Source organism: Nicotiana tomentosiformis, chromosome 12, assembly GCF_000390325.3.
Source record: "Nicotiana tomentosiformis chromosome 12, ASM39032v3, whole genome shotgun sequence".
NCBI lineage: Eukaryota > Viridiplantae > Streptophyta > Magnoliopsida > Solanales > Solanaceae > Nicotiana > Nicotiana tomentosiformis.
This window is the reverse complement of record NC_090823.1, coordinates 68,090,454-68,104,740: the sequence shown is the minus strand read 5'-3', so window position 1 is coordinate 68,104,740 and position 14,287 is coordinate 68,090,454. Positions and strand designations below refer to the sequence as shown.

The window sequence follows — 14,287 nt, the reverse complement described above, 5'->3', positions numbered from 1 at the left end:
GACAAATGAAGTGTTAGCTCACACTTTCATAGATGGGCTACATCCCGAGACAAAGATTGCGGTGGATGCTACAGTGGAAGATCAAGTGTTTGAGAAAAGCTTCGATGAGATATATGCATTATTGAACAAATTCTGCAAAAGCAATGCTTATTGGCAAGGAGAGATGGGCAGACACAAAGCGCAAAAATATGCAAAGGTTCTCAAGTTAGATGTTGTCTCTGCATTATCAGCGCAGGTTGCCACATTGGCCAACCACGTCAATAAGATGACATTGGTTATTAACAAGCAATAAGCTCAGCCAGTGCAACAGATTCAAATATTTTATGAAGTATGTGGAGAGGGTCACACGAGCGACTTATGCCCAGCTAATCCAGAGTCTATCTGTTTTGTGGGTAATGCAATTAAGGGACAGACAAATAAGTATTGGAACACTTATAATCCTAACTTGAGGAACCACCCAAACATCTCTTGGGGTGGAAACCAAGGTGCTCAGAATCAGTACAGGCCAAAAGCTCCTCAACAACAATATAGACCACCTCAAGCTGAGCAACCAACAAACTCAACGAGTCACATTGAGGAGATGCTAAGGAAATTGATAGCTAATTAGCAGGCTCAGGCAGCAACCCATACTGCAGCGATTTGAAATTTGGAGAGACAAGTGGGTAACATGTTAGTGCTCAAAATACTCGACTAGTTGGAGCTCTTCAAAGTGATACTGAGGCTAATCCTAAGGCATCTATTAATGCTTTGTCATTGAGGAATGGGAGACAGTTACACGAATTATTGTCGAAAAATAGGAAGCAAGTGACCTTTCATGAGAAACCGACCACCATAGAAGCAGAATTAGAAAAAGCAAAGGAGTCAGAGAAGCCAGCTGAAGAGGCGGTGGCTAACCAACCCTCACCATTAGTTGCGAGGCCACTACCTCTATTCCCTTAGAGATTGCAGAAACTGAAGGATAATGCCGCTTATAAAATTTTTCTTCATATTTTGATGCAGGTACAAATCAATATTCCACTGGTAGACATTTTCAAGAAGTGCCCAAATATGCCAAATACATCAAGGACATAGTGGAAAGTAAGAGAAGGTTATCAGAGTTCGAGACTGTGGCACTCACTGAAGAATGTAGCTCAAGAATCCAAAGCAAGCTACCTTAGAAATTGAAGGATCCAAGTAGTTTCACTATCCAATTCTCGATTGGTAAGCACATAGTTGAGCAAGCTTTGTGTGATCTTGGGGCGAGCATCAATTTGATGTCTCTATCTGTGTTCAGATAGTTGGGGTTGGGTGAGCCGCGCCCAACCACAATAATTTTACAGTTTGCTGATCGCTCCCTTTCTCATCGTGAAGGAGTGATTGAATATATGTTAGTTTAAGTGGGTTCTTTAATATTCCCTGATGATTTCATTAACTTGGACTATGAGCCTAATTAGGTTGTCCCATTTATTTTGGGGCATCCATTCTTAGCCACAGACCGAGCTATTATTGATGTATGCAAAGGAAATATGACGATGAGAGTGGGTGATCGAGTGGAGGTATTCAATGTCAGATTGTCAATTTTGGGGCATCCACTCAGATTGTCAGCCCACTATGAAGAGCTATCTGCGAGTTCTGTGGTGGAAAGTAATGTGATGTCATTGGTGCCTTGTATGAGCCCCATGGATCCTCTTGAATGAGCCTTGATTGGGGATGAAGAAGACAGTGAAGATGAGATGATGGAAGAGTTTGAGCAAGTACTTAACATGTATTGCAATTTGAGGAGTTGGACAGGCCTGTTACTCTGACCGCTCCTAAACTATGTATTGAAGAAGCTCCAAAGCTAGAGCTTAAGCCCCTTCCAGTGCATCCGCACTATGCTTATTTGGGGAACTCTGAGACATTGCCAATTATTATCTCATCCATCTTCATCGATGTGCAAGAAGAAAAATTGCTTAGAGTGCTTCGTGAGAATAAAAAGGCTATTGGGTAAACAATTGTTGACATCAAAGGAATCAGTCCATCATTTTGTATGCATAAAATCTTTCTGGAAGATGGACACTGTCCCAGTGTTGAGCAACAAAGGATATTAAATCCCATTCTGAAAGTGGTGGTGAAAAAAGAGGTAATTAAGTGGCTTGATGCAGGTATCATCTTCCCTATCTCTGGCGGTATTTGGGTGAGCCCAGTGCAGTGTGTGCCTAAAAGGGGGGATGACTGTTGTAGAGAATGAGAAGAATGAGCTAATTCCTTATCGTACCATGACGAGGTTGAGAGTTTGCATTGACTACAGAAGGCTCAACAAAGCAACCCGCAAGGATCACTTCCCGCTTCCATTCATTAACCAAATGTTGGACAGATTGGCAGGGTATGAATATTATTGCTTCCTTTATGGTTATTAGGGGTACATCTAGATTATCATATGCCTAGAGGATCAGGAGAAGACAACTTTCACATTTCCTTATGGTACTTTCGCTTTCAAGCGAATGCCATTTCATCTTTGTAATGCACCGACAACTTTCTAGAGGTGCATGATGGCTATTTTCACTGATATGGTGGAAATATTTATGGGAGTCTTCATGGATGATTTTTCAGTATTTGGGTCTTCTTAAGATGACTGTTTGAAGAATTTGGGCAAGGTGTTGGCCCGTTGTGAAGAAATAAATCTAGTGCTAAATTGGAAAAAGTGCCATTTTATGGTACAAGAAAGGCATCATGTTGGGCCACAGAGTGTCAAGGAGCGGCATTGAAGTTGATAAGGCGAAGGTTAAGGCGATTGAAAAATTACTTCCACCCATTTCTGTGAAGGGTATCCAGAGATTCTTGGGACACGCAGGGTTCTATAGACGCTTTATTAAAGATTTTTCAAAAATTTCTACTCCGTTGTACATGTTTCTTGAAAAGGATGTGACCTTCAATTTTGATGAAGCCTGCCTGAAGGCATTCCAGGAGCTCAAAAATAAGTTGGTGGCTACCCCCATTATTGTGGCACCAGATTGGTCCTTACCATTTGAACTTATGTGCGATGCAAGTGACCATGCTATTGGGGCAGTGCTAGGCCAGAGGAAGGACAAGATGTTTTGCTCCATCTACTATGAGAGTAATACTCCTGATGATGCACAACTGAATTACACTACCACTGAAAAGGAGTTGTTGGCCGTTGTGTGGGCCTTTGAGAAATTTCGGGCATACTTGGTGGGAACAAAAGTCATAGTCCATACCGATCATGTAGCAATCAGGTATCTATTTACAAAGAAGGAATACAAGGCTAGATTGATGTGCTGGGTTATGTCATTGCAGGAATTTGATATGGAAATACGAGATCGAAAGGGCATAGAAAACCAAGTAGCCGACCATCTATCAAGGCTGGAAAATCATGAGCAAGTGGAGGAAGGTAGAAAAATTAAGGAGGCATTTCCTGATGAGCAACTCTTTTCTATCACCCAAGGTATGTAATTTTTTTATAGTTTTTTTATTTGTTTATTAACCCATTCCGATACAACCCAACCCAAATACACATTTCTACTCACCCCTTAACCCATCTCCTAATACCCATACCCATTATCCCCTTAAATTAAAACAAACTCTAACCCCTTAAACTATAATTTCTCTCTCTCACTGTAACTCTCTAACTCTCAAAGCACTCTGCCCACGCCTCTCCCTTTCTCTCTTTCTCTCAAGTTTTCAAGTTTCTCTTGCTTTCATATTAATTCTTCCAGGTATGTATCTCTTCCTCTTCCTTTTCTTTTAGTTTGCAGATTATAATGAACGTCCCAAATGCCCCAATCTCCGAATTCCCCATAAGTTGCTTCTTAGAACTTGTTCTATGGTGGGTGGCCCGAATGTGGAACAAAATTGGTTGACACAAAACTCATTTATTGTGTTATATACGAAGTAGTAAACTAAAATTCCCTCTATTTCGTTAAAATTTGGGAGGGCCACCATGTTCCACCATTATTGAATTAGTTGCACACACTTAATGCCCACTATGTGTTTGATAAAATATTTGAATGAGTACTGAGTAACCATGTGTAGTTGTATGTGATATCGGGCTAAGTGTGGGGATTTTGGGAGTGGTTTTACATAATTCGGAGCTTGGTTTAATGTGCACATGTTGCCCACACCATATATCTTGTATTATGTATGTTGTAGCGCATTGTTAGAATTAACTAGTGTAGTGTATTTGTTCTAGAGATTAAGAACCATGTGCCACTTGCTTGCATTAAGGCTAAATCACTTCGCCATGATCAACCACTTCATTTGTGTGGCATAGTTAGTCAATTATAATTGTACGGCATGGGGAATTCTTGAGTACCCATTGCCTTGTGGTGCAACACTTGTGCGTTTTAAACCACGATTGTGAGTATAGTACATTGAGCCTTCAGGTTTTTAGTGTGGGTCATCTTTGACTCTCACGATAACTTTAGGAGGATTTCTTGATTCATTCTCACATTCATGATTATTTGTATTGTAGGTTGTTATGGATCATGATAGTGCGAACAAGGGCAATGGAGTAGGGAAGTCCTCAAACACTGCTCCCGCTCCCAAAAAGCGCAAGCAAAGGGAAGGATCATCTTGGCAAACGAAAGAGAAACAAGTTGCAGACAGATCGAAGAAGGCACCATTGGGACCGAGTCCTTGTTTAGATCAAGTTCGTGATGATGCCATCCAATGGCATAGGGACTTCGTGCCATACATGCGGTACATCTCCGAGATGGGTATTAATGTGAAAACTTTGGAAAAGAACTTCCTGGGCGTGCTTGCCCGGTTGCGAGAAATGAAAATGGATAAATTCCTTGATTTCCCCGGCCATGAAAATTTGAGAATGGTGCGAGAACTGTATGCCAATTGGAATGCGGACTTGTTCAGATCATTGGTCCATGTAAAAGAGGTGCCAATGGATAGGCAGTCTTTATGTGAATTTTTGGGAGTTGATAACTCTAACTCGCGAAGGCTACAAAGATTTGTCAAATGCCCAAGCTATCCGGCGATACGTCACTCTTTATGGCGTCAATTAGAATGCCAAGTGGACCATAACTAAGGGCAATGCCCATCTTGCGATGATCCGCTTCGATTTCAACAAGACTGCCAAGGTGTGGCAAACTTTCGTGAAGGCTAGACTCATGCCAGTTGAGCACAACATTGAATGCACTCGAGCTCGAGTGTGTGTGATATTTTTTCTGATTACTGCGTGACCCATAAATGTGGATGAGATCATGCTAAGAGAGATGGCCATCACAAGATTTGGGCAGAAGATCAAGAGATTCTTCTTTGGCAACTTGCTCAAGCATTACATGCTTTCCCGGGAGGTGCCCGAATACCCTAGTTATGTTGAGGTTGTGGAGGCTCCTAAGGGGTTTATGGACATCACATCTTTGTTGGAGACTACATCTAAGCTTAACCAGGTGGCACAGAATGAGAGGGACGAGAACTTCAACAGATATCTTTATAACTCCTTAAATGTGATAATGAGCAGGATGGGTGCATCGAACGAGGAGCGATTCATCTGCGCAATGATTTGTCCAGTTCTTCCAAAGATATATTGGGGATTGCACCTGGCAGTCCTGTTCACCTGTCAAAGGATGAGAACACTCACGAAGGCTCCGACACTGAGCCCGGAGTTGCGACTGGCGGGCATTCCGAGGAGGAGGAATCCGACTAGCAGGGAGTTTTTCTTTTCACCCAACTTTGCTTTACATTCTTACATGCATCGGGGACTATGCATATGCTAAGTGTGGGGTGGGGGAACCACTTCTTGTGATGTAAATTGTATAAATATGTTTCTTTTTATTAGTTTTTTTAGCCTGTAGTAGACTTAGCCTAGATTTAGAAAAAGAAAAAAATATGAAAATAGAAAATAAATCAGAAAAAGCTCGGACCTTTCCCGACGATGGATCTTTTGGACAATTTTTGTGAGGGATTAAAGTCTAATTAAAAAATGCCAAAAAGATTTTTTTAGGATATTTAGGTAGTATCCCTTGGTTTGTCTTTGGGCGCCACTTCTTTTCCAAGGGTGTAGCTCGAATGGGGTACTTTGTTTTTTTAGGAGTAGGTTAGGAAGAAATTGAGTTGCTCTGATATACCAATTGACATGTTTAGTGCTGGCACATTAGGTTATGGCATGTGCTATGTCTTCCCGTACATTTGATTTGAATTGTGATACCTGAGTAAAATAAATAGCCTCCTTTGTGATGCCTTTTCTCAGTTGTTTCACTTGTATGGCATATAGTGTAATATTGCTTAAAATTTCTCAACTATATGTGCTTGCTTGACTGGAAATTTTAACAGAACCATCTCGATTGAGTCATGTGCAATGTGTGTGTGAGGATTTGTGGTTTTCTGTGCTATCTTGTGTATTATAGAACTTTCCCCGTGTGTTAATCGAAGCAAAATCATTAAGTTGTGCTATTTTAGGAGATGACGTAGGCGTTTCTTGCTTCATCATGGATGTGCTTGTCACTTAAAAATAAAATTTTTCGTTGCTATCCCCTTTGAGCCGATAGACCTTTTCTTTGGCACCCACATTACAAGCCATATCCCTATTTTGTTCTGAATTGAGATTGTTGAACCTTTACCTCCTAAGGCACATAGTTGCTAAAAGAAGTAAGGTAAGAGATTGGGGAGTAGCTTTCGAGTAGAACCATAGAAGGGACCTTTAGGTGCACTAAAGTTGTGAAAAACAGTCACTAGCTGATGAACCTTAATGTATGGAGGGTGTGTAGAAAAGAGAAAAAAGAGAAAAATAAGAAAAAAAAAGTGCAAGAAGGAAAATAAAGATAGTTCAAATAATGTAGAGAAACACACACCTCCTAATCTTACTAATTCGTGCCAGTGGGAGTATAGAAGTGCTTAATTGGAAAAATAGGCTATGTTGTATATGGTTTGTGGCGAGTGAATTGGTTGAGAAGAATATGTGCTCTATTTGTGAGTGTAGTGTATTAAAGTACTTAGGAGGGTTAGTCACTATTCCTAAATGTATCCTACCCGTCTCTTAGCCTACATTTCAACCTTAAAGTCCTAATTGTTCCTAGATTTGGCTAACCTAGATTAGTAGAGATGTACACTACGGGCAAGCTTATGGTATGACCAGGGGATGCACATGAATTCTTTGTGAGAGTGAGCGATTTTTTTGTTCATATTGTGTGATGTCCTTAAATTATGTTCAAAGGCATACTTGAATGTGTGGACTATTCTATATCACTCTTTTGTTTGTTGGTGAGGGCACATGATCTCATGAAGGATTAGTAATGTTGTAAACTTCTTTTGTTGGGTGAGTGCGCGAGTTGAGGGTGCTTAGTGGTAGCTAGTCGACTCTTGAGGTAGGGTGGTGGTAGATTGGTTGTTTGAATTGAAATGTATATACTTGGGCATGTGTTAAAACGGGAAGATTGTGAAATTTGCATGTTCGTGCTTCATTGCCGGTATCGATCATAATCAAGGGTAGAGTGTATGGTTAAAAATTGAAGTGCTCCTCTATAGTTGAGATTTGTACGTTGTTGGGGTGTAGTTGATAGTCCCACTGCTAGAGGACGAGCAAGAGTCTATGTGTGGGGTGTTGATATTTAGCTTTAAGTATATATATATTTATATGTATATCGCCTCGCATTTTACTCGTGTTTCATAGATTTCGAATGTGAAGTACATTTATGCTAATTCGTGGTGTTTTTATGTTTAGGAATCATCCGGAGGCAATATGGGGCGAAAGAGGGAAGATTAGAGCCAAAAAGCAGCAAAATGAGGAAATGGCCATTTGTAGCGCCATGGGCTGCGTAAGGCACTACCTGTGGCGCAGAATTCATAAAACAAAACTTCCCAGTGCGAGGGATAGCGCCCCACGCTACCCTGGGTGCTAGTGATGGGAGTCTCTCCTACTTCGCCCGGGACAAGGTTATCTCGGCCCAAGACCTCCCCAACGCGTATAAAAGCGAGGCTAAGCCTAATTTGAGAGGGGAGACACCACTTTGAAGCAAAAATACATACGAGTAACATCTGGAAGCGAGGATATCTCAATTTTCTTCATCTTTTCTTAGTATTCTCAATTGTTCAACACTAGCGAATTTGTTTTGATATTATCACGAGTGGCTAAAACCCATAGTTCTGGGGTTGTGATTTAGCCATGAATATTGTTGCTTAAAGTTGACTTAACCTTGATTACAATTCACTAATACATGGTTGTTTCTTCAATTATGTGATTAATTGATTAATTGTCTGGCCAACAGTTAGGTTTTATTTTCGATTTATGCTATGTTTGGGAAAGCTACATTTAGATTAGAGAATAATTGAAGAGAGCATGATCATAACTCTGAGTGGGGGCGGATTTGTGGTTAGGATATGAATATAACTAGTCACTGTGCTTAATTAAATATCGTAATATTAATGCGTTCTTAATAGATTTATTCCATAGTAATATAAGCATTAATCTATTTTGAATAGGCGAGTAGGAATTCGGGAGAATACTACGAGAGCAATTGTTCGATTAATTAGCAACCATGAGTGAATTATATGAAAGGGAAAGTTAATTAGAGCACAATATAATTGGTGAATCGATCATAACCCTGGAATATTCGTCTCTACAGAATACACAACAACTACTTTGCTTCTTGTTAAATTAGTTACTTGTTAGAATTATTACTTAGTGTAATCGCACTTTTGAACTCTGATTGGCTTGACTGAATAATAATCTTGGTGAAACTAGTGGGTAATTAACACAAGTCTCTGTGGATTCGACACTCGACTTATCATTTTATTACTTGTACGACCACATATACTTGCGCATGCGTTTGGGAGCAACAAGGATTCAATATCCCCTTACCTGTTTGTCCTTGCTATGGAATATCTGTAGAGGAAGTTTGATCATGTCACACCCGACCTTAGGGAGCGCGACTGGCGCTCAACCGATATATCCCAGTCAAGCAAGCCCACTTGATGCCTTCTACCCAACCATAACCATGAATAATGTGAGGGTCAATAACAATAGTTAAACATGAGAGGATAAAGTGCAGAACATCAATTTTCATCTCTTTTAGAATCTTCATTTCCGATTTCCAAAATTTTACATTTTTATAGTTAAAAGTGGAAACATATCTGATATATACAACATTTCTAGTTTGTTTTGCCCAAATAAAAATACAACCCACACTAGTCTACGGAGCCTCTAAATGGAACATGAGAGTAGTATGAAAGTGCCGGTGAAAAGGCCCTGGCTATACCTCAAAATATAAGGTACATGGAGCAAAAGACATAAGACCCTAATAGGAAGTAGGGCTCACCAAATCAGTTGAAAAGATGGAGTACCGCTATCAACGATCGACGCCGCATGTTGTGGAACCACCTGCATCTTTTAAAGATGTAGCATCCCCGGCAAAAGGGACATTAGTATATATGGAGTAGTACTAGTATGTAAAGCTAAACGCCCTCTCAATGAACAGAGCAACAACATAAAATGAGAGAAACATGAGATCAATGAGAAAACCAAATAATAATAATGAAATACCAAGTCAAGAGTGAGGTAAATCTTCAAGTAAAAATCAATGTTTTAGGTTGGGAGATCTTTAGCACCGACACACCCCCGTGTTTATAGCACGAAGTCCAATCTCTGCCTGATCAGCCAATCTATCTCACCCCAAAGTATGAGGTTTGACATAGAAACACAACACCACCATGTATGTGGAATGACGTCTGATCTCTGCCCGATCGGCTAACCGCCTCCCCACAATGTTATGTGAGTCTACATGGTCTTTTTTTAGAATTAAGGGAAATAATCTCAATATAATATAACGAGAATTTATCCCTCAACCAATCCCTACACCGACACATGTAGTTTCAAGCTTGGGCATTTATAACCCGGCCCTCCTCAGTGACCTAATACCTAACGATACTCCCAGAAAAATATTTATCATATAAAAGAAATCACATTCGTTCATTTCCTTTCATACTTGCTTTCATTTCATTGGCACTCTTGGCCACATATAAAAATCATCATTCTTGGCACGCTGGCCGTATTTAATAATTCACACTTTAATGCTTTCACTTGACATGGACTATAATTCATTTAAAGACTCTTATAATCATCCGAAAATAAACACAGCTTCAGTTCATGAATACATAAGGGCTTAGGACACATTGAAAACATTTACAAATAAGAGCATGATGATCTCAACAGAACTATGGATTGAATTCATAATCTTTTGATGATTCGATCATATTTGGTCTATTTCCCAATAAAGAGCATGATATACATATAAAGCAATTGAGACATGATTAGAGTGATTAGACATTCAATAAGTCAATCATTTGTGATGATTTAGCACGATAAGGATGAGAGTTTAGTCAAACCACACTTAGAATTCATAAGGAACTCATGGAACCCGATTCTATAAGAAGAGTTTAGCCAACGTACCTCACTTGAGCTTTTCTTAGATTACTGCAACATTCCAAAACTTCTAGCGACTTCAATCTATTAGAGATATGACAAAAATTGAACCATAATTAGGAAGGTGTTTATGGGTTCAGCTCACTTAGGCAATCCATCAAACACTAGGTGTGCAAATTCGACCATAGGGTCCTATGTTGGTGATTCTTCACCCCATAACCAATCCCCACATCAATAGGTCACCTATGTATGTTCTGAAACCTCCTTACCACCTTCATTGGCACATGCATACATAATTTACCAACTCCTATTCTCAAAAACCACACCCCCACTACCTTTAATCATCCCAATTTCGAAATTGAGAGATATGGATAGAGCCTTACATCTTAGAAGGAGACCTTGTGAGCTTTCCTAGTTGAATTTCTAAGGCTTGATCAAGAAATGATGAGTAGGATGGTGGAAGCTTCTAGTTCCCTCTCTAAAACACTCCTCCTCTCCCCAAAACAATAGCTTTTTTGGCTCTCAAATGACTCCCTTATGCCTTTTAATCAAAATAAAGTCAGGTTATTAAAACATAAAATGGACCCTTCAAACTCAACTATGTGGTCACAGAGTGCACCGCAGATCAGGTCTGCAGTCCGCGAAAGGGACCACAAAATTGATCTCCTAAACTGGGCTGGTCTGTTCATGTATACGGTAGATCCGCGGTCCACATTTCAGTTATGCAGTCGCATAATAGACCGTAAAACCTCCCTCAAGAAAATCCTTATGCTCGATAGAAGTGCGGCCCGCGAAATGGTTATGCGGTCACATAATAGACCGCAAAATGACCTTCAAATTTTGAGCTTCTTCTGTTCAACTTTGCGGCGGATCTGCAATCCGCGGAGTGGTTTTGCGGTCGCATAATGGACTGCAAAAATGCCATGGTCTGCAAATATTATTCCACCAACTCCCCAGCATGTTGCACGTTAGCCTACCTCCGTACCACAAAACCTCGAATTCTTGGTAATATTTTACGAGGCCTTACATATTTGCTGGCCATGAACAAGAAGTTCACTTCCATCCCAGATGTAAAAAGTTGGGGGTGATCCATGTATGTTTTGCTGGTGATCTTTTGATGTTTTGCAGGGCTGATCTTCCTTTTATTAGACTTAGCAAACTTTTATGAAGTTTTCCATGGCTTCAGGCTTGCAGGCAAATGCAGACAAGAGTTCTATATATCTTACTGGCATATATGCTTCCTTGAAATAGGATATCTACATGAATTGGGCATAATGAGGGTACTCTACACTTCAGGTACCTTGGTGTGCCTCTGGCATCGAGGAAGCTATCCATCCTACAATGCTGGCCACTAGTCAAAAAAAAATACTGCAGGAATCAACTATTGGACATCAAAACTGCTATCATATTTAGGAACATTGCAACTTATAAAATCTGTTATCTTTGGAGTGCAATGCTACTGGGATCACATTTTTCTATTACCAAAGAAGGTGCTGAAAATGATTGAAGCTACTTGTAGATCAATCTTATGTACTGATAAATCCACTATTTCTAAAAAAGCATTGGTGTCATGGGAAAAGATCTGTATGCCACAAGTGGCTGGGGGGTTAAATGTGCTGAATCTCTACCATTGGAACAAAGCAGGTGTGGCCAAACATTTATGGGCTAACACCAAGAAGAAAATTGTCTTTGGATCCGATGTATTCATTCCTACTGCATAAATCACCAGACTGTGGTTTCTGTGCAAATACCCAAGAATTCTACCTAGGATGTGAGGAAGATACTAGAGCTTAGAAGTCTTATTATAGGACTTCCAACTGTGCAAGGTGACATGACCTCTAGATTGGCTCTAATATAGACACCTGATGGAAGTTTTAGCATCAATAAACTGTACCATTTACAAAGTCCCCATTTCCAGAAGGTTCCTTGGAAGAGCAAGATTCTGCAGCCACAATTACATCCTACATTCAAATTAAATCTATGGCTTGTTGTTCAAGGTCCACTACCTACTGTGGATAAGTTGCATAAAATTGGAATTCAAGTTCCTCAAACATGTGTATTATGTGGTCTAGCTGATGAACTATTTGTGCATATGTTCTTTGAGTGCTCCTATACAAAGAGTATTTGGTTTAGACTTCTGTCATGGCTTGGACATCCCAGACAGATCAATACCTGGCAGGAGGAGGTACAATGGGTGACCATATGTGCCAAAAACAGGAAAGGACATTGGACAATTATTTGAGCTGTCTTTGGAATGATGATATACCTCCTTTGGAGAGACAAGAACAAGCTTAGATTTCAGAATAGGAGCACATCACCAGATAGACTTTGTCCAGAGATTTCAATCCATATACACATCTAAGAAGATTATACCCCAGCTGGCATAAACATTTGGTATCATTGAACTGTTTTCCATCGCATACATAGGTCAGGCTGTAATTTCTGATGTATGTTTTCCATGTTTTGAATAGCTAGCTATGATGTGTATAGGACCTAGTTTACTTCCATATATTGTATAGGTCATACAGTGTGTAGGATTACATACATAGTATAGGAGTTGGTCAGCAATTTCATGGTTTTGTAACGACCAATTTTTGGTTGAATAAAAAGTTGTTTACAAAACAAAAGGTTCAAAAATCAAATTTTCTTAAAAAATTCACATTTAAATTTTCTCGAAATCAACATGGACCACGCACGCATGTCATAAATCATCAAATAGCGCCATGAAAAGTCTCAAATCATGAAATGGGGAGCTAGAACACAAAATGACCTATTGGGTCATTACATGCAGATATCTACTCCTTATATCGGATTCAGACTCTCAAGTAGCCTCCTTAGTCGGCTGCCCTTTCCAAAGCACCTTTCACGGAAGGAATTTCCTAAGATCTTAACTTTCAAACCTTCCTATATACAATAGCTACCGACTCTTCTTCATAATAAAATTATGATCAAGTTTCACTAAGCCAAAGTCCAACACATGCGACTTGTCTTCATGATACTTCTGAAGCATCAAAACATGAAATATCGAATGTACCTCTACTAGGCTAGGAGACAATTCAAGCCTATAAGTAACTTCACCAACCCCCTCTAACACCTCTCAAGGACCAATGAACCTCTGACTCAAATTTCTATTCTTCCCAAATCTCATCACACCCTTCATAGATGAACTTTTCGAAGGTACCTCCTCGCCCTCCATAAAAGCCACATTATAGATCTTCTTGTACGCATAAATCTTGTTCCTACTATGCGTTGTTTGAAGATAATCCTGAATCAACTTCACTTTCTCCAAAGCATCACAGAAAAAATCGGTACCCAACATCCTAGCCTCACCAGGATCAAACTAACCGATAGGAGAACGACATCGCCTACCATATAAAGACTTATACGACTCCATCTATATGCAGGGTTGATATTATATTGTTGTAAGAAAACTTTTTCAATTGTAAAAATAGATCCAATGGCCTCCAAAATCAATAACGCAGGCTCTAACATATCCTCAAGGATCTGAACAGTCTGCTCAGACTGACCATCCGTCTGCGGGTAGAATGCAGTACTAAGCTGCACCTGTGTATCCAACTCTCGCTAAAAAGCTATCCAAAAGTGCATTGTGAACTGAGCTCCCCGATTCGAAATGATACAAATAGGCATACCATGGAATCAAACAATCTCTCTGATGTAGACCTGAGCCAACTTCTCTGAAGTGTAAGAAGTCATCAGCAGAATGAAATATGCAGACTTGCAATCTGTCCATAATGATCCAAATAGCATTAACTTCCCCAGTGTCCATGGTAATCCTACCACAAAGTCTATAGTAATGTGCTCCCACTTCCACTCCGATATAACCAACCTCTGAGTAAAACCACCTAATTTCTGATGATCATACTTCACTTGCTGGCAATTCAAACACCGTGAAACATGCCCAACAATGTCTTTCTCCAT

The 14,287-nt window shown here is 39.9% G+C and overlaps 1 protein-coding gene across 1 annotated transcript; it reads right to left on the bottom strand.

The window, feature by feature from the left end:
- Positions 1-12,228: 12,228 nt before the first annotated feature.
- On the bottom strand, positions 12,229-14,287 carry LOC138902807 (uncharacterized). Its single transcript, XM_070190708.1, has 5 exons — positions 14,030-14,287; positions 13,781-13,912; positions 13,530-13,688; positions 12,521-12,617; positions 12,229-12,290 (listed from the first exon to the last, which is right to left on the bottom strand). The coding sequence occupies exons 1-5, from the start codon at positions 14,285-14,287 to the stop codon at positions 12,229-12,231; spliced, it is 708 nt and encodes a 235-aa protein (XP_070046809.1).